We start from the raw sequence: 19,242 nt of genomic DNA, 5'->3' as shown, positions 1-19,242 counted from the left end.
AATCATCATGATAGAGCAAAAATACAAAGAAGGTGACCCAGGACTGAGCTGAGTATGGAACTGTGTTGCCAGCCTATTTAATAAGTAGTGTGTATTGGAAGTTAACAACGGTATAAATCCTTGTTATATGTTGCCCTTTTTATTTACTTTTTTGTAGTTAAGTCCACAATAAAGTGAAAAAGGCTTATTTAAAGTTCTGTTCATTCTTATAAAGCTGATTGTCATATATCCCCTCAGTTCAAAATACTGGTAGTATGGAAAAAGTTGTGAAATAATGAAACATCCCTGACCTATAACGGAGGATTTATATTTGGCTATATCTAACTTTACTGTGGTTAGGCATCTATGTACAGTTTTAGTCAGCATGCAGGTGTTTGCTTAGTAGGTGAATGTGTTTATAACAAAACTACATAGTTACCATTTTATAAATGAATTGTATACCTAGTAGTTATAAATGTAGTATTGTACTAGTATACAGCTACTACTACTACTGCCTCTCGCTCTCTGTCCCTCTCTTATCTTTCCTATTTACTCCCCCACCCTCACACAGCCGTTCACACACACCCTCCTACTCACACACCTACTCAAATATTTTCCCTCCCTCTCACATACCCACTTACATCTCCTGTCTCTCACACATCCACTCATAATTTTCCCCTCCCTCACATACAGCCACTTAATACTTCCCTGTTACTCACCCTCTCACATACTTCTCCTCCCTCTTACACACCTTCTCACATGTTTTTCCTTCTCTTTACACACCCTTTCACATACAGTACTCTCCCTCTCACAGACATCTTTCTCTTGCTACTGTATGCACTTCTCCTCACAGACGCATTTAATCTGTTAATGTTTCTTGCTTGACTTCATCCTCTCTGTGCAGCATGGAACTCATCGCATCCCAGCTGGAGGCTGACACAGACTACTCATTTGTATCACAGCTCTACCAACAGTGCTCCTCAGCCATCACAGATCTACGTTCTATGCACCACAATCCTCACCTATCTGTACGTACTTTTGAGTAATAACAAATGCTCATGGGAACATAAAAGCTCAGTAAATCACTGAATCAGTCCAGCTTTATAAGGTTTTATCCCTTTTACATGTTTACATGGAGGCGATTTGTTTGTGGCCACCCCTTACGGGACTGAAGCATCTGGCAATAGATAGATAGATAGATAGATAGACATGTTTTCAGTCTGTTTTCACTCCTTAAGCTGCCATTGTTCTCTAAATTATTCTGGTCAGAAGTACTGTATATAAATTTGGCTTTGTTATATAAATTGTGACCCATGTCAGCTATAGAAATGGCATGGGATATTTTACATAATGTGAATATAAACTTGACTTCATAGCCATATGTCAAGTCCAGGCATCACTCAGATTGTCAGAATTCAACTTCCAATTTCCAGGCATCATTAGAAGACCTGCTGGAGACTCTGAGTTTCCAAAAGAGTGTGCTGGATGTAAGACGGAATGGTAACAGGAACAGCGTGTGGGATCGGCGGCGGGTGGCAAGTGAAGGAGCATTTCAGTATTCTGGTGAGTCATTTGGCTGTATGTAGCTGTCTTTTCTCTTTCTGTCAGTCATTTGTACAATACCTGGTAAACTGCCTAGTGCCTCCCTGGCATGAGCCCGTCCTGTCTAAACTCTTGCCACAAGTCTTTGCAGACCATACAGAACAGTGCCCAGCACACAATCACTGGCTGCACCAAAACCACTCCCACAGTTCGTCTGGACTTTGAAACAATAGTCTTCCTTGTTAGAGAATGCTGTCTTAATATGAGAGGCACAGTTCAGTGTGGCAGCCTGTGCCAACACACAGCACCCCTGCCATTACATGACAGTCTTACACCACAACTGCGCACATAAAACAGCCACCACACAATCATTACCAGACCCTCTTTAACAACATCCCACCTCCACACAGTCCAGCATCAACAATGAAGAAATGTCCACATACTCATTTTACGCCCAGAGGAATACAGCATCTCAATCAGAACACTATTACAAGCCCTCCTTCCAACATTCACCCGTCAGAGATATCCTAAAACAGTGCTGACAGATTACACCTTGCTAGGCTTACATCAGGACATCACTCATTCCTCCTCAGTTACCAGCTTATATTCAGGTTGGATGGCATCTGAGATGACATGTACCCTGCTTTTAGAACAGGCTCATGTAACAACTTTGGTTCCTTCTTTCTTGCATTTAAAAAAAAAAAAAAAAAAAAAAAAAAAAAAAAAAAAAAATGGAGCGCTACACCACACATGGCACATTGAGACATAGACACAGCATCAGTGGTCTAAGGAACTTGTGATACAGCTCCACTGGGGCAGGCGCTTACCTGCAGTCAACAGGTCTATTAATTCAGACAGGCAGAGGTTAACCAGGAACAAGAACAACATAAACAACACATATTGCCTCAGTAACACATCTGCTCCACACAAAACTACACTTGAAACTTATGGTCACCACAGCCATCTAAAGCCTTCAGCAAAGTAGCATCCTTTATGAACCACCACTGAACATCCGCTACTCAGTAAGTACCCTCCCCAGAGACACAAGTGCATCATGATGGACTATGATGCAGCCATCACCCTTCCTTAGTACAGTACCAGCATAAAAACAACTTGCAAACAATCCACACTGCCCTCACTGCAGTGCAGTGCACATCGCAATATACCTATTCACCTCATATACCATTACTATCACAATACAGTACATACAGTCCTTAAACTTAACCTCAGTAGAAAATCTCTGAGAATGACCTGATAAAGTTGCTGGTTTCCTGAAGGTTTTGTGGTTCATGTCCATATGAGCCTGGGGTTACACCACCACCACCACCACCAAGTATCTTGTTGTACCTTGAAAAGGCTTTGTCACCCTAGGTGAGATACTGTTTATCATATACCAGTAATTTTTTTGAAAAAAGTTATATTATACAGTGTAGATGCTGTTCTGAAGAGGAGCATTTTTCTCATGAATCCATCTTTGAGTATAGTCTACCTAACACTGTCTGTCCTTGAGGACCAATAGTCCTCATACATGCAACATATTGCATCACACATCTTCACATTCCTCATGATACACTCTAACTTCATTATACCCTGTGAAATTATTGCACTGTTGAGAGACCTGTGTCTGGTATGAGTGTAAAAATTAACATATCTTTTCCATATATTGTATACATTTTCATTGTATGGAATATTGTTCTTGGGTATTAATAACATTCGTTGCCCTAAGTCACGTATTAGATCACATGATAATACTTATTATCTTCACTCTTACAGCTGCCAAATACTTCACAACCAAATATGAGTGAAGGTTAAGGTGCAAAATACAACAGAATAGAATTTTTCCTGATAAGAATTACTTCCTGTGTGGAGATGGTTTATAGGAAAATTTGATTAGCCCCTACATACTATAGTAGTGAAGGTAGTGAGTGATATGTGAACACCTGTAGTTTGAAAAATTTCCTTCTGGTACATAAAATCATCAGGAGACAAAGAATAAAATAAAAATGGCATGCTGTAACTGAAGAGGTGAGATCCTTCATGAAAACTTCCCTGCTTACCTTAACTGATGTAAAAGTGAGTGTGTTGGCTCACTGACGACGACGACAGTGATGTGGATGATGATTTTCTTTCTGCTTCTTCTTTGACATTTCCAGTTCCGGAATACAGTAGCAGTAGTAGTGTCATGACTATGACCCAGCCAGAACCATTGACCATGAGCAGAGAGGACCCAATCCAAGAAATGCTGGTGCCATACACAGGCCAGACTGGACAACTGGAAGAAGTCGTGGGGCTAGAAGAGGTCAAGGAAGTGTTGAGTGAAGCAGTTATTATGCCCAGAAAGTTCCCACAACTCTTTCAGGGTCAGTATTTTGTGTTGTTATGTAATATTGTGTAGGGTGGTGCAGTGCAAGCATGCTTGATTACTGTGTGTGTGTGTGTGTGTGTGTGTGTGTGTTTCTATATTACACTTTAATAATGCTAGTAATATACCATTTTTACATCATTTTTGTATGGCATTAGCATCACTGTATGGTTACTGATATTCTTGTTAATAAATAAAAATTCTTGTTAATGCATGGGAGTTCATACTAAACACTTCTAACTGACAGGGAGAATAATGTACCTCAAAACCAGAAAACTGATGTGCAAGCAAGCTCATACTTTTTTCATCTGCTGGGGATCAGCCCTGAGCCCCTTTGACTCCAGTGATCTTTTCTTTTGGTTCATGTTGGGTAATCGATGTGATACAAGATGTGGATTGTAAAATCATAAATTCATTGTTGTTAAAATTCCCCTTTTTGAGACCTGTAAAGTTACTGGATTTATCCAGCTAATTTCTGGCATTCAGATATTTCTATCAAAACGATAAACTCTCCAATGCAAGCCTTGCAGCACACCACTTATATGTGATAGCATATTTATGCATGTTTGATACACTCCAACATGGTTGTTCTCATACCTTTAATCTGGGCCTGCATGTAAATGCTTTCTCCAGGAGGTGCCAAGCCCTGGAAACGCCTTTTACTTTATGGACCACCTGGGACAGGCAAGACCAAGCTAGCCCGGGCTTTGTCCTCTGAGCTCCAGTGTCCCTTCTACTGTGTCACCTCTGCCAGCCTTCTATCATCCTGGGTGGGAGAGTCAGAGAAGTGAGTTGATTTGTGCGTCAGAGAAGCAAGACGATTTATGAATGGGATGAGTGTGTTGATTTGTGATATAAGAGGCGAGTTGATTTTAAAGTTGAAGTAAATTGATTTGCGAGTCAGAGAGATGAGCTGATTTGTGATTCAGAGAGCAAGATGATTTGGATATGGATAACCTTTTCAACTCAGTGGCATCTTTCCTAGCATATTCTTGGTGCTTCTGAATGAAATAATGTCTCATATTGATAGGGTTAATGAAGGCTATATCTGACCCCTCCAGTTTCAGTTCTTGGCAGTGCTGTTGCTGCTGATAAATTCTGCCTAAACATGTTTGTGATTGTGGTTAGTATGATGGTTGTGTTGGCTGAGGTTGTAATTGTAATTGTGGTTATGAGGATAGTGATGGTTGTGGTTGATAGTGTTAATAGATGTCAATGTCATGAAGAATTGTATTTTTTTTTCTTTCTTTCTTTTTTTAAGCACAGCAGTACCACCTGTTTTCCGTTGTAGAACACCTGAAGTTACCGTAATTTATGCTTAAAAATGTAATCTATATTTGTTAAGGTTCATTTATGAGGAAATATATCCAAGGGAAGATAAAGTAGGTTTTATGCTTTTCAATGATTAATTGGTACATGCCATGGTACATTATTTGACTTGAATGCACTATATACCAGTAGTGTCTGTATGATAACATCTCGTCCACAGGCTGATCCGAGAATTGTTCAAACATGCACGTCAGCAAGCAACTCAAACTTTTATATTTTTTGATGAAATTGATTGCCTGTGCCGGAAACGCTCAGGGGGAGAAGATGAACATTCCAGGAGGTGAGTTGGATACAAGTGCTTGATCATTAGTTAGTTATATGATTATGAGTCCTCTACAGTAAACACATACATGCAGTAATTGCATTATGTACAGTATTTTTCAGCTTTATATGAGTACCCTGGGGGTAGGGGGGTTTCAAGAATACTCCCCCAGTATCCCTGCTTGTCGTACGAGGCGACTAAAAGGGTTGGTGGTGGGTTAGTGCCCCACCCCGTAAAAAGAACTAACTAAAAAAGCAAATAAAGCGCCTCGGACCCGGACGGACCATACGTTGACGACTAAGGAACGGACAAAGGACATTCTGAGAGTAGGAACGTGGAATGTGAGAGGAGTGAATGATGAAGTGAAAGAGAGAGAGATTGTCCAGGTGCTTGAGGATGCAAAAGTGGATATATGTGGATTGACTGAAACTAAATGGAAAGGTGAAAGGATGAGAGAATGGGAATACGGTGTAGGTATATGTGCGGGAGTCAGTGAGGATGAGAGGGCAAGAGAGGGAGTATGTCTGATGATAAGCAAGAAGTGGAAGGAGAATATAAGAGAGTATGGAACAGTGGGTGCAAGGATTGTATGGGTGAGGATGAAAGTAGGTATACAAGCATGGGCGATTGTATGTGTGTATGCTCCAACTGAGGATCGAGTGGCAAGAGTGAAAGATGAGTTTTGGGCGAGAGTAGAAGCATGTATGGACAAGTTTGAGAGGAGCGAGAGAGTGCTGTTGATTGGAGACATGAATGGCAAAGTCGGGAATGTACGAATGGATGGAGTGGTTGGTCAGTGGGGTGTGCCAGTAGAAGTAGATGGGAATGGTAGTGCTTTGGTGGACATCTGTGCTGGTAAGGGGTTGGCAATAGCCAACACCTACTTTCGACATAAGATGATCCACCGGTATACATGGAGAGTAATGAGGAGGATGGATGGTGAACTTGTTGAACGAAAGGCAATGATAGACTACGTGTGTGTGGATGAGCGAATGAGAAGACAAGTGTTGGATGCAAGAGTGTGGAGAGGGTGGGGGGAATGGAGTCTCTGGACCATCACTTAGTGATGGCCAAGGTAGAGCTGCAAAGAAAGTGGTTGAGGAGGCGAAGGGGAAGACAGGAGGAAGCAGCTCCTGTGAGAAGAGTGGAGAAATTGCAAGATAGCGAGAAGAGGACAGAGTATAAGAGCATAGTGGAAGAAAGATTGGGAAGGTATGAGCTAGAGCAGATGGAAGGGGTGGAAGACGTATGTAAGATATTCACGGAAGAGATAAGCGCAACGTGTGAGGCAGTTTGTGGAGTGAGGAGGAGATGCAAGGGTGTGCAAGGGACAGCATGGTGGAATGATGAGGTGAAACGAGCTGTGGAACAAAAGAAGAAGGCATATGGTGAATGGTTGGCGAGTAGAGGTAGGGGAGAAGATGAGAGAGAGAAGAGAGAGGTATATGTGAGCAGGAGAAGGGAGGTTAAGAGACTGGTGAAGGAGAGTAAGAAGAAAGTGGATGAAGAGTTTGGGAGGAATCTGAGTGTGAAATGGAGGGAGAGTAAGAAATTGTTTTGGAAGGAGGTAAAGAAAGTAAGGCAGTGTGAAAGGGGAAATAGTAGGGGAGTGAAAGATAGGAATAATAGATTGTTGGTGGAGAAAAGAGAGAAATTGAGGAGATGGAAGGAGCACTTTGAGGATTTGTTGAATGTAGAGAGTGAGAGCAGTGTGAGTATAAGTGGTTGGGGAATGGCTGGGAGAAGAAGAGATGAGAGGAGGGAGGAAGAGATCAGTAGGTCTTGAAGTAGTGGAAGCGATGAAGAAGATTAAGCTGGGAAAGGCCCCAGGAATTGATGGAGTGTGTGGTGAAATGCTTAGGGTATGGGGGTGAGATTGTTGTGGAGTGGATATGGAAGTTGTGTAGATTGGCTTGGGAAGAGGGAAGGGTTCCAGAGGACTGGAAATCAGGTATAATTGTTCCTCTGTACAAAGGAAAAGGGGAGAGAGAAGTATGTGGTAACCATAGGGGTATTTGCCTTTCTTAGTGTGACTGGTAAAATATATGGTAGAATACTCATTGATAGGGTTAGGCATATGACAGAGGAGCTAGTTGGAGAAGAACAAGGGGGATTTAGGAAGGGAAAAGGGTGTGTAGATCAGATATTTGTTCTAAGATGTTTAGTGGAGAAGTATCTAGAGAAGGGAAGGAAAGTGTACGCTGCCTTCATGGACTTGGAGAAAGCTTATGACAGAATAGATAGGAAAGGTATGTGGAAGGTATTAAGAATATATGGAGTGGAGGGGAAATTGTTGAGTGCTGTGAAGAGTATGTACGAGGGAGCTAGGGCTACGGTGGAGTGGATGGTGAGCTGAGTGAGTTCTTTGATCTCAATGTGGGACTGAAACAGGGGTGCGAATGTCTCCATGGCTGTTTAATATATATATGGATGGGGTCGTAAAGGAGGTACAAGGTAGGGCAGTGGATGTGGGGGTGGCCCTAATGAATGAGGGTGAGTTTTGGAAGCTTCCGGTGTTGCTATTTGCTGATGATACAGTATTGTTGAGTGAAGATGAATGGGAGTTGCAAGGTTTGGTGAATGAATTTGGGACAGTGTGTAGGAGGAGGAAGCTGAAAGTTAATGTAAACAAAAGTAAAGTTATGGTGTTTGAGAGGAATGAAGTCACAGAGTGTGCAGTGAGGTTGGATGGTGAGGATATGGAGAATGTGAGTGCATTCAAGTACTTGGGTAGTGTGATGAGTAAGGATGGAACTTTGGGGGATGAAGTACGTGAAAGGGTACAGCAGGGAAGGAAGGTTGTTGGCACACTGAAAGCAGTGATGAGAAATAGGGAGGTGAGTATGGAAGTTAAGAAGTCACTGCATGATGGTGTTGTGATCCCTACCCTGACGTATGGAAGCGAGGCGTGGACCTTGCAAGAGGGGAACAAGTCAAGAGTGAGAGCAGTGGAAATGAGTTACTTGAGAGGAGCATGTGGAGGACATGGAGGGACAGGTTGACGAATGAAGAAGTGAAGGAACGTTGTGGGGTAGATGTGGATGTGGTTGAAAAGATTAGGAGAAATACACTGAGGTGGTTTGGACATGTGGAGAGGATGGAGAATGAAAGACTGACTAAGAGGGTGTATGTAGGTGAGGTGGAGGGAGGGAGAGGGAGGGGTAGACCGAGGATGAGGTGGAGGGATGGAGTTGAGAGGTATATGAGGGAGGGGGGGGTGAGTTGGGGGGAGGGGAGTCAAATGGTGGGTGACAGAGTGACTTGGAGGCGTTTTGTCTGCGGCCACCCTTTGCGGGATTAGGGCGTCGGGCTATAGATAGATAGATAGATATACAGAAAGACTTATGAGGAAACTGAGGAATATTCTGATGATGTAGATACACTAGACATTGTAAGAAATACCATGTGGAGAGAATTAAGAGAGATGGACTAAAAGAAAGTATAATGACGAGGTGGTAGGGGGAGAGGGAGACCAAGGATAGCAAGGAGAGCGATATAAATGAGGGTGGTGTGAATTGGAGGGAGGTCAGCCTGATGGAGGTAATTTGTTCTTAGCTACACCCTCTGGGGTTATGGCATCTGGTAATAGATAGGCAGATATGAGTGCAGTGAGAAACATATGGTTGTAATCTTCTTGTGCTTTTTCTCTGGGATATTCCTCCCCCCCCCCTCCCAAATAATGTTGCTTCTGATGTAGTAGTCATGTGCTGAAAGATATATCATCCTGGGGAAGCATTATATGTACTGTACAGTATACTATCTTCTGTCTGCTATGTGTCTGTCTAAAGCTTCATAACCTAATGTATAGAGTGAAGTCTGAGCTGCTGCGTCAGTTGGAGGGAGCGAGGGGTGATGATGATGACGGAGTGTTTGTTCTTGCTGCCACAAATTGCCCCTGGGATCTTGACCCAGCTTTCCTCAGACGCTTCCAGAGGCGACTGTATGTCCCACTACCACACAGGTATAGTTATGTAATGAACCAGTCCTTATACTAAGTCAGGGATACCTGTATGTTGTCTAAAATATCACAGGTTTCCCCACACAAAGAGTACTGTAAACTGGAGGAAGCCGGCCCATCCATCCATCATCCACTCATTTATTACCACATCAGGAGTGCAGAAATCAATGGCTAGGCTGCTTACTCATGACATTGAAGGCTTGTGCAGTCATTCATCCTTGAGTGGCATTATGTGAACAGTAAACTCCAGCCATTCCTTGGATGTAAATCATTATAGGCCACATCTGGCTGGAGGACCTTAACCCATGAAACCATCAGGCATCTGTTTGATTATATGGTTACCACCCAGCATGGTAAATAGGTTTCCTTGGGTACACAATGCCAGTTGGCCTGTCACTAGGCCACCTGAAGGTTGCATTACTTCTAGTGAGCAAATGGTGGGTACTCCCTTATATTACAAAGGAAGGTGGTAAGTCTTTTATAGACAGCAGTGGAACATTGATATGCTTTTTTTTTTTTTTTTTTTTTTTTTTTTTCAATACTATAGAATTAACAATAAAAAGAGCATTAAAAAAAAAAAAAATACGGTAAAGGCCACATGTACCTTACCGAGAATTTACTGTAATAAAATGTCTACACCAGGCACTGATGGAGTTTATGGTGAAATGTTGAAGCATGCAGGAGAAATAGTGATAGAGTGTGTCAGGAAAATGTGCAGATTGGCCTAAGAGAAGGGGGTAGTGCCGGAGGTATGGACATAAAGTGTAATTGTTCCCTGATACTGTACACGGGAAAAACAGGATTTTGTGGCATTCAGAGGGATGATAGTCTTCTTAGTGTAATGGGACAGATATATTGTAGGGTAGTTATTGACAGAATGAAACAAAGCACAAAGGCAGTGGTATGAGAGAAGCAAGGGTTTTAGAAAGGGGAGGGTATGTAGACCCAGTCTTTCCTTTGACATGTAGTTATAATAATAGAGACATATTTACAGAATGGGAAGAAATTGTATGCTGCCATCATGGATCTGGAGACAGCATATGACAGAGTATACAGATAGGGATCATAGAAAGCGCAGAGAATAAATAAAGTAGGTGGTATATTGCTGAAAGCTAAGAATCTGTAGGAGGTTTTAAGGGCAGCATTGCATGTGGAAGAGGAAGTAAATTCTTTTAACTGAATGATGGATTAAAACAGGAATGTGTCATGTCTCTGGTTATGCAGTATACAGGTACAATATATATGGATGGTGTTATAAAAGGAAATACAAGGTAAGGCAGTTGCATGTTGGAGGTCCCCAGTGCGAGGAGAGGTATGGAAATTGCACAGTCTGTTCTTTGTTAATGATACTGTTCCATTAAGTGAAGAAAAGGAAAGTTGCAGTACATGGTGAGTGAGCCGAGGCATGAGTAAGATGCAAAATTTGAAAATAAATGTAACATAGCCTAGTTGTTGTTTTTTTTAGAAGAATGAAGTCAGAGTGCATAGTTAGTATAATTGGTCAGGAAGCAGAAAATGTGAGTACCATCAAGTATCCAGATAGTATGATGAGCAAGAATAGGAGTGTAGAGGGTGAAGTGCAAGTAAAGGTATAGCAGGGAAGGAGTGTAGGTACACTGAAAGCAGTGACAAAGAACAGCTAGGTGAACATGAAGGTAAAGAAGGTGCATGGCAATACAGTATAGTACAGTACTGTATTGTGATTCCCACACTGACATAATGGAAGTGAAGCTTGGACTTTGCAGGAGACATAAATTAAGAGTGTAATGGGTTATCAGAGAGTTGGAGTTATGTTGAGAAAGAGACAGACACATGAGGAAGTTTGGAAGTACTGCAGTGTTTGTGTGGATGTAGTGGAAAGTGGTGGGAGCACCACCCTGAGAAGGGTTGACCAAGTGGAGCAGATGGAGGATGAGAGATTGCGTAAGACAAAGTATGTGGACTGAGATGGAGGGAGAGGGAGTGGAAAAGGGAGACTGAAGATATGGTGGAGGGACAGAGTGCAGAGGTGGCTACCATTGTTGATGTGGATGTGACTGAAAGCAGTAAGAGAAATACTCTGAAATGGTTTGGCCTTGTGCAAAGGATGGAGAATGACAGACTGACTAGGAGAATGTATGTAGGTGATGTGGAAGGGGAGGAGGAGACCAAGGATGAGCTGGAGTGATTATATGTATGAGAGAGGGGGTGTATGAGTCAAAGGGAGGGCAGCCAAATGGCAGAGAATAGGGCAATGTGAAGGTGATTTGTTTGTGGCCACCCCTTATGGAGTTAAGGCATTTGGCAATAGAAAGATAAACAGATTGTTTATGTGAACTTAGGTCCCTTACGATGCACAGCCTTCAACTAAGCCAAAATAAATTATGTTTCTTTGGTTTTGCATTGCCCATCTAGTGTATAGAACCTTTCCTGTATAAAATCATTGTGCTAAAAACCCTCATACAGAACAGTAAATCCTCGCTATAATGAACTCCGCCATAGCAGCTGTCAGATTTAACGGACACACGAAACCCACCAAACTTTCGTTGGCCTCAGTGAACAGTGTCCATTAAATGGGGTGCAGTGAGTCACAGTACATATGTTTCCTACCCCTTTTTACTCCAGCCTGTCCTGAAATTGCCCCTGCCTCATTGTGACTGCTGAGATGTAATAACAGACTATAAATAATGCTGTATTGTACAGTACAAGTAATAACAGACTATAAATAATGCTGTATTGTACAGTACAAGTTATGGAGTGCTATGACACAGATGTTAAATAAGCTGCAAAAGGGCAAAATTATGGGTCATTAAGAGTAAAATGGGTATAGTTTACATATTTAGTACTAGGATATTGTACTCATTATTTTCAAACATGTACTTAAAATTCCACCTTAGGAGGGGGACTTAGATAAACTGGATTATTGGCTTTCATGGACCTGGCTTCCCCCCAGTTAGTCCACTGTAGTGAGGGTCTCCTGTACTAAAAGGTGAACCTGTTTTATAGTCTATGAGCTTCAAGTACTTCATGTCTTCCTGTCCCAGACTGATACATAATTAATAACCAAACTTTTGTTGTAACTAACATATTCACTTAAGTACTCTTTCTCCGTACATCTCAGTGAGGCACGGAAAGCAATCATCTTGGCACACTTCAGCCCTTCGCCTCTTTCTTTATCCGAGGATGACTGGCGGACACTACTAAGAGTGACAAATGGCCACTCTGGTGCAGACCTGACCCATCTGGCTACTGCAGCAGCCTTCCAGCCAATCAGAGAGCTTCAGACTGCTCGATTCTGGAGATTTACTAATGGTAATTATTATACATCTGTCTACCTACCATCCTGTCTGTTGTCCCATCAAGAGTGTAGAACCCCAAGGGTAGGCTATTCAATCCAGAAATTTAAGGCAAGGGTGACCAGCCACCCATCTCTAAGTAGCATTATGTGAGCAATTAATTCTGACCAACCCTAGGCCTTAGACCCATAATGACCACATCTGTCTGAAGCGCCTTAACCCATTCAACAACCAGGCTTCTGTTTGCCAGTTATATGGTTACCATCCAACGTAGTAAACGGTTTCTGGGATACAGGAAACCATTTGACTTGTCATTCAGTCGTAACTGAAGATAGCATTACATGAGTAAGCGGGTGGTGGCTGCCCTGTACAATAAATTCAGTAGCAGGGTGCCTGGTGTTTTAGTTCTGAGAATGCCTCAGTCAGAGTAATGGTCTTCCACAAGTGTGATATCTGAAAGGTAATGGGATTTGTCAGTCCTGGTTTGCCACCATGAGTAATAGGCTGGTCATTTACCCTCAAATGCACTGGCCTATGGGAGCCTAGCGTAAGGACCCTACACCTTGAAGAGGTAAAATAAGATTTGCATATTACCATTTTTAGATTCCGTATAAGGCAGTGTCATTTGAATATTAGTTCTCAGTAGTTTGATGAAGCATCATAAATTAACCTTTGCATTTCTACTGTACCTTAACCTAATCTAACCAAACCAAACTTCCCAGCCAAACCTAACCCAGCTGCATTTATGCAAAACTAACCTTAACATAATTTAAGCTTATTACCAAGTTAGCCACATCAAATACCAGTAAATTGGTATGACACCAAGCATCCTTTTCACCTCTTGAATCTGGTGCCATATTGTATTCTGTTGGTTTACTGGTTTATCTCCAGACCATTCATATTAGGAGAGAACTTTTGTAGTAAAGGGATTAGTAAAAGGTACATCTGGCCTCTGTACTTTAAAAAGTCTCTGAAACTGAAAGAAGTCTTCTGAAGGTATAAAATATAAATTATGGCACTGGGGTGATGTGGTTAAGGAGCCTTCATGGTGGAGTTAGCCAGGGTACAGCTGAGGTTTACTGTGTTCAAGAAGCAGAATCAAGTGGCAAGCAGCTGATTACACTTCTTCCAAATCATGCTAGAAACTTGGGGAAAAAGAAATCAGGACCTCAATGAAGAAACCTACACAAAGACAAGCAACAATGATCTAGTTTTCCAGAAAATGTTGAAAGTTTTGTATCCTCCTCCTCCTCCTCATCTAATCCTATGTTGCCCCTGGAGGAGCACAGGAGCCCGGGGCTAGGCAAGTTTGTCCTGACATCTAAGATGAGAATAACCAGCCTCACTCATCCCAGAGTGGCATTACGTGAGCAGTAAACCCCAACCACCCCTTGGATATAAACCTGCACTGGCTCAGTCTGATTGGAGCACCTTAACTGTCCCCTAAACCACCAGGCGCCATAATTAGGTTATATGGTTACTACCCAGCGTAGTAAATGGTTTCCTGGTGTACAGGAAAACATTTGGCATGTCATTTGGTTCAGAGTCACCCATAAACAGAAAGAAGAGGAAAGAATAAAGGAAAGAAAGAAGAGGAAGGAAGGAAGAAGGGAAAGGGCAGTCATCCGAGAGTAGCACTACAATGAGTGAGTGGATCTTTTGAATAATCATAACACACTGTCATAGCTAGTATGTGGGTTTGTGTTTTAACTATGAAGCTAAGTGTGTCAAGATTGTTAAAAACAACTTTCTGTGAAGATATTATAGTTATTAAATAATTTTACTAGTACCCTGTACAATTATTTCCATACTTTTTGAACGTATGGTTACAGAGGTGTAAGTAATTCATGACTCGAGAAGAAAAAAAGAAATGCAAAACAGTCAATAAAGAGACAATAGTAGCAACAGTACTCGTAAAAATGTTACTGTACTCATAAAAGTCATTTGAATGACACATCCTTCCCTCTCTGAGACTTGCTGGACACTGAGGAACAGTTGAGCACGAGGCATTCACTAATTATCCCACATTGTCTAAATTGACACTTTTTTTTTTTTTTTTTTTTTCCCTCCAAGACTTTAACCATACAGAATTTGCAGTTTAAGTACTGTAAATCATCCTTAACCACAAAAATAAATAGTTTGAAGGTCATCTTCACAACTTTACCAAATTTTTTACTGGGATATTGTTTGTGTTGGTTTCTCCAGGGAGTTCTTCAGATGTATGTGTCACAAGACCTGTATGAGAATTTTAACCTGAACTTTGTCCTTAGTTGTAACTGTCATCCTACTGAGAATGATTGTTGTTTGGTGAGATACCAAGCTTGTAGCCACAGTTCACTTTTATGCTAGTACAGTAGTGCCTGCCAGTCAGTGGTAGCCAGCTACCCACAGAATTTTTCAGGTGATATGAACAGGTAACCTAGTTGCTGCAAGTAAGCCTTATTTTTATCCTATCTCCCACACAGATAATAAGATTACTCCATGCTCCAGTGACACTCTTGGGGCCATGCAGTACCCCCTCAGCAAGCTGCCAGCTGACAAGGTACCCTAATATAGTAACAGGCTTCTGTGACCCACTTTTGGCTGAATAAAATATGGTATTATAATGCTAGGAAAGAAATCTTGAGTTATCCAGACAGTTAGATGGTGACAGTTATTAGATTTGGGCTTCTATAACTAACTTGATGTTTATCTGTCTATCTATCTATTGCCAGACACCTCAATCCCATTAAGAGGTGGCCACAAACAAATCACCTAACTTTCAGTAATAATAATAATAATAATAAATAATCTGGTCTTTTGTTTCTCAAAAGCACTACCTCTTCTTTTACAGAATTCAAACCCACATTTACATCTCTTAGGAGAATTGTGGTATTACTCATATACAGTAGCTACAACCTTCATCAGTAAGAGTGGCAGTAGTTAAACCCTGTAATTGTCCATCACAGCACTTATTTTTGAACAGTCTACTGTACCATTACTTCACACCTGTACAGGTAATGGCCAGAGATACGGAGCTTAAGGACTTCCTCTCAGCACTAAAGACAAGCCCCCGCACAGTTACTGCAGACAGCCTTAGACTGTATGAAGAGTTCTCTGGAATCCCAGATGAGGTGGCAACATAGTTTTTCATTAGCTGTCTATTGAACATAAATATTGTTGCAGGTTAGTACCTTAGATGTTTTTAGAAAGTCCATCAAGAGATGTACAAGCTGGCAGTGTAATACAAGTATATACTGTACATACATGTATACATACATACATACATGCTTCAGTTTCTGGAACACATAAGCAAAGACTGTTTTTCATTGCATTATGTCTAGTTTCAGTTGTCATTTATGTAGCAGGAATTTCCATATAATTTTCTTTTATCTGTTGTGTTCAGCACTGGTCCGTACTTCAGTCATTGTTTTATGAAACAGTAGAGGTTTCTGTTGATAGGCAATTTAGGGAGTAAAAATATTTTTAGTGTGCATTGACAGTGTAATTTTCTCATCAGACATACACACCACTGTTCCAAAAGCATTATTATTTTGTTTATACCAATGAAGCAATTTGTTTCAGTGACTTTCCTGTCTGCCTAATACTGTTTACACAACTGTTATTTTATTATGTCTTGTTGTGCCTCTTATTTTACAGAAACTGTTGTAGTGTTATGCAAGAATGTTTCACTAAGTACAGGTAGTTCCAGCTGACTTTAGTAGCCTTATATTTGGCCAGTGCTTGTAAGTCAATTTGGATAACATGGGAAGAGTAGAAGGTATCAATTTTGTCTTTAGTTCTGCTTGCTGTGTGTTCGAAGAAGTCTGTATCACATGGGTAACATGAGTTTACATGAGTCAAGAATATTTTTTGTTCAATCTGTTACACCTGTACTCAAAAACAGAAATGGTATTTCATTACAATGTAGTGACATCCACTTCATTCGTATTGTATCATTTGTAAACAAGCACAGTATTATTATAAGTTTCTTGTGGATGCTTTAGATAACTGGAAGCATGTATGGGTGTAGTGTATTGAAATTTTTAGTTCCTTATGCATCTTTAGATTTCTTTTTTCATTTATCAGTGTACAAGTCTTTTTTTTTTTTCCTCCCTTTTACTTTGTTATGTTTCAAACAAGATAACTTGAAATGTGAGCTAAAAGGAGCTGTAATTTATTGTAATGGTTCCTCATATGCAGACCTATATTTTTGTATACGATTCCCGAACAGTGAATACTGTAGTTAATTGAATATATGTTTTTTTATAAATATATATCTATAGCCAGATGCCATAATCCCTTAAGGGGTGGACATTTGTCTTTGAGTTTGCTGTTTTATGGGGAGAGGCACGAAACCTTCACCAACCCACTTGTTAACACGTAGGGAACATATATGAGTTGGTTAATGTGGTTGCCACCCAGCACTGTAAATGGTTTCCTGGTTTACAGGAAACCATTAGGCTTGCCATTCAATGTAAAGCCACCTGAAGTGGAAAGAAGAGCAGTAAAAAGTGTCAGAAAAGATGGAAGAAATTCGAGGAGAGGAGGACAGACAGAAAAAAGAATGATAAAGGTGAAGGAAGAAGTAGGCAGAACTACATCAGGTGAGTGGATGATGGTTGCTACCACCAACCACCAAATATACAATTATAAATATTCCTTTCATAATCCATTCCTCTTCTTGTTATATGCTCATTCCTGATAAATGCCAGATACCTTACATTCTAACTGACCACTTCCCCACCAAGACTTTTATGTGGCCAAACATACAGTACATACCGATATGTTTTCCAAAGACACGGGGCAGTGGCAGAAAAAGACAGTGTTGCTAAGGTATGACTCTACATCCTTTCCATAGCACTTCTTTGTGACTAGCATCATATCCTAATGTTAATCTGTTGTTACAACTCAGCATCCAAGATTGAGAGATGGCAATTTTAGGCCATGTTGGAGTAAAAAAGTGTGCCTAATTCTTCACAACTCTTCTGCCTCAGAGTGATATCTCCTCAACACACACTCCAATTTTCCACATAGAGCTCATCTATATTTAGAGACCAATGACCATGTTATCAAGTCTTGGTTTCAGGTATTTAAAATTAATAACCCTCTCAAGCACCTCCCCTTCCATTTGTGCTATAGAGAGAGATTTTTTCACTGATGTAGCTTATATTGTACAGTATATGAAAGATGTCACAACTCCTGTAATTGTAAAAATAATGTATATGTGTGTCAAGTACTAGTGAATTCTCAAAGGAAGAACTGGTGCTTTTGAGAAACAAAAGACCAGATTATTATTATTATTATTACTGGGCAATTGTTTCTGCTGCTGCATGTCAAAATTCATTCACATTCTTTTTTTTTTCAATTTCCATTATTTTGGTTTTGTTTACATTCACTACTATTTTCATTTTCTTGTACCAACTTGCCAACTCTTTCATTCATCATCCTTTGCAAGTCACTCTCACTTCCTCCATCAAAACTGCATCATCAGCAAACAGATAACTTAATACTAGAAGGATTACCAAGCTTCTTCCCCGCCTTCACACATGCATTATCCCCCTCTTATAAAAGGATGTTTACTGCCCTCCCACCTCATAAACCCTCCCAGCTGCTGCACAAAAAATAAACAAAGCCTTCAAATAAATAGTTATATAAACCTCACTTGAAGCATATACAGTACACCGTATCCATGTTAATTTTCGTAAACCAAAAGAAAGTATTAATCTACGTGAACCGAAATAAGTATATCCATCTACAGCCAGACGCAAAATAACAAACCATAAACTATAAATACTTAATCTGTGTGAACTGAAATACATACAGCACAGTACACAAAATAAGAAATCATAAATCATGTGGAAGTATTACCATAATGTATGTGAAATGAAATATAGTGCATACAGTACAGTAAGCAAATCATAAAAACAGTAAAATGCGACAGAAACATTTGCATTTTATATGAGGCTGGAGACTTCTGCAATAGTGATGAAGTGAATCAGATTATGCCTCAATATAAACCTAGCATCTATTTGAATTGAAATACACCAAAATAACAAAGCAGTACAGAAATGAAAAACCAATAAAATGTCATAAAACATACCTCATCCTGTGAGACTGGGGACTTCCAAGACAAGGATGGAGAAATTATTCTGAAGATTGTCCCTCCAGGTTCCTCTCCAGAGGTTGACTGGCTTTTGGAGGATGTACTTCTAGTTATAAGTTGCCATTTTCATCACTTCAGTATTTTCCTCTTCATGGGACAATTTTCTGTTGCACACAGGGAGACCAAGGGTGGGTCATCATGCTGTGTACTGATGAAGTGTATTAGCCTTGCTGCCCTCATACAATTTTTTTATGCCAATGATGGTCAGATGAGTTGTGTCCAACCAGATGTGGCCCATACAGGTCTAATACTAATGAATGAATGAATGAATTATAAGAGCTAGTACCAAGCCTAGAGAGACTCTGTGGCACTAAGGTAAAGAGGGAAGGACAATTAAATCAGATGCAAAATACATGTAGCAGAAAGAAAAACAATATTATTAGAAAACAT

At 40.6% G+C, this 19,242-nt stretch overlaps 1 protein-coding gene across 1 annotated transcript; it reads left to right on the top strand.

The window, feature by feature from the left end:
• Positions 1 to 884: 884 nt before the first annotated feature.
• Positions 885 to 15,832, top strand: LOC145414456 (uncharacterized). Its single transcript, XM_080284012.1, has 9 exons — positions 885 to 1,007; positions 1,413 to 1,542; positions 3,675 to 3,881; positions 4,517 to 4,670; positions 5,373 to 5,492; positions 9,283 to 9,435; positions 12,533 to 12,723; positions 15,173 to 15,249; positions 15,704 to 15,832. The coding sequence occupies exons 1-9, from the start codon at positions 885 to 887 to the stop codon at positions 15,830 to 15,832; spliced, it is 1,284 nt and encodes a 427-aa protein (XP_080140138.1).
• The last annotated feature ends 3,410 nt before the right edge of the window (positions 15,833 to 19,242 follow it).

Source organism: Coenobita brevimanus, chromosome 99, assembly GCF_032717465.1.
Source record: "Coenobita brevimanus isolate Jiangsu-jjx chromosome 99, ASM3271746v2, whole genome shotgun sequence".
Lineage (NCBI taxonomy): Eukaryota > Metazoa > Arthropoda > Malacostraca > Decapoda > Coenobitidae > Coenobita > Coenobita brevimanus.
Note: the sequence above shows the minus strand (reverse complement) of the source record. Positions and strands in the feature narration are given on the sequence as shown.

Coding starts and splice junctions, on each gene's coding strand:
- LOC145414456 (XM_080284012.1), top strand. CDS start 885: ATGGAACTCATCGCATCCCAGCTGGAGGCTGACACAGACTACTCATTT. Junction 1,543..3,674: donor AGGAGCATTTCAGTATTCTG/GTGAGTCATTTG, acceptor TGACATTTCCAG/TTCCGGAATACAGTAGCAGT. Junction 4,671..5,372: donor TGGGTGGGAGAGTCAGAGAA/GTGAGTTGATTT, acceptor TCTCGTCCACAG/GCTGATCCGAGAATTGTTCA.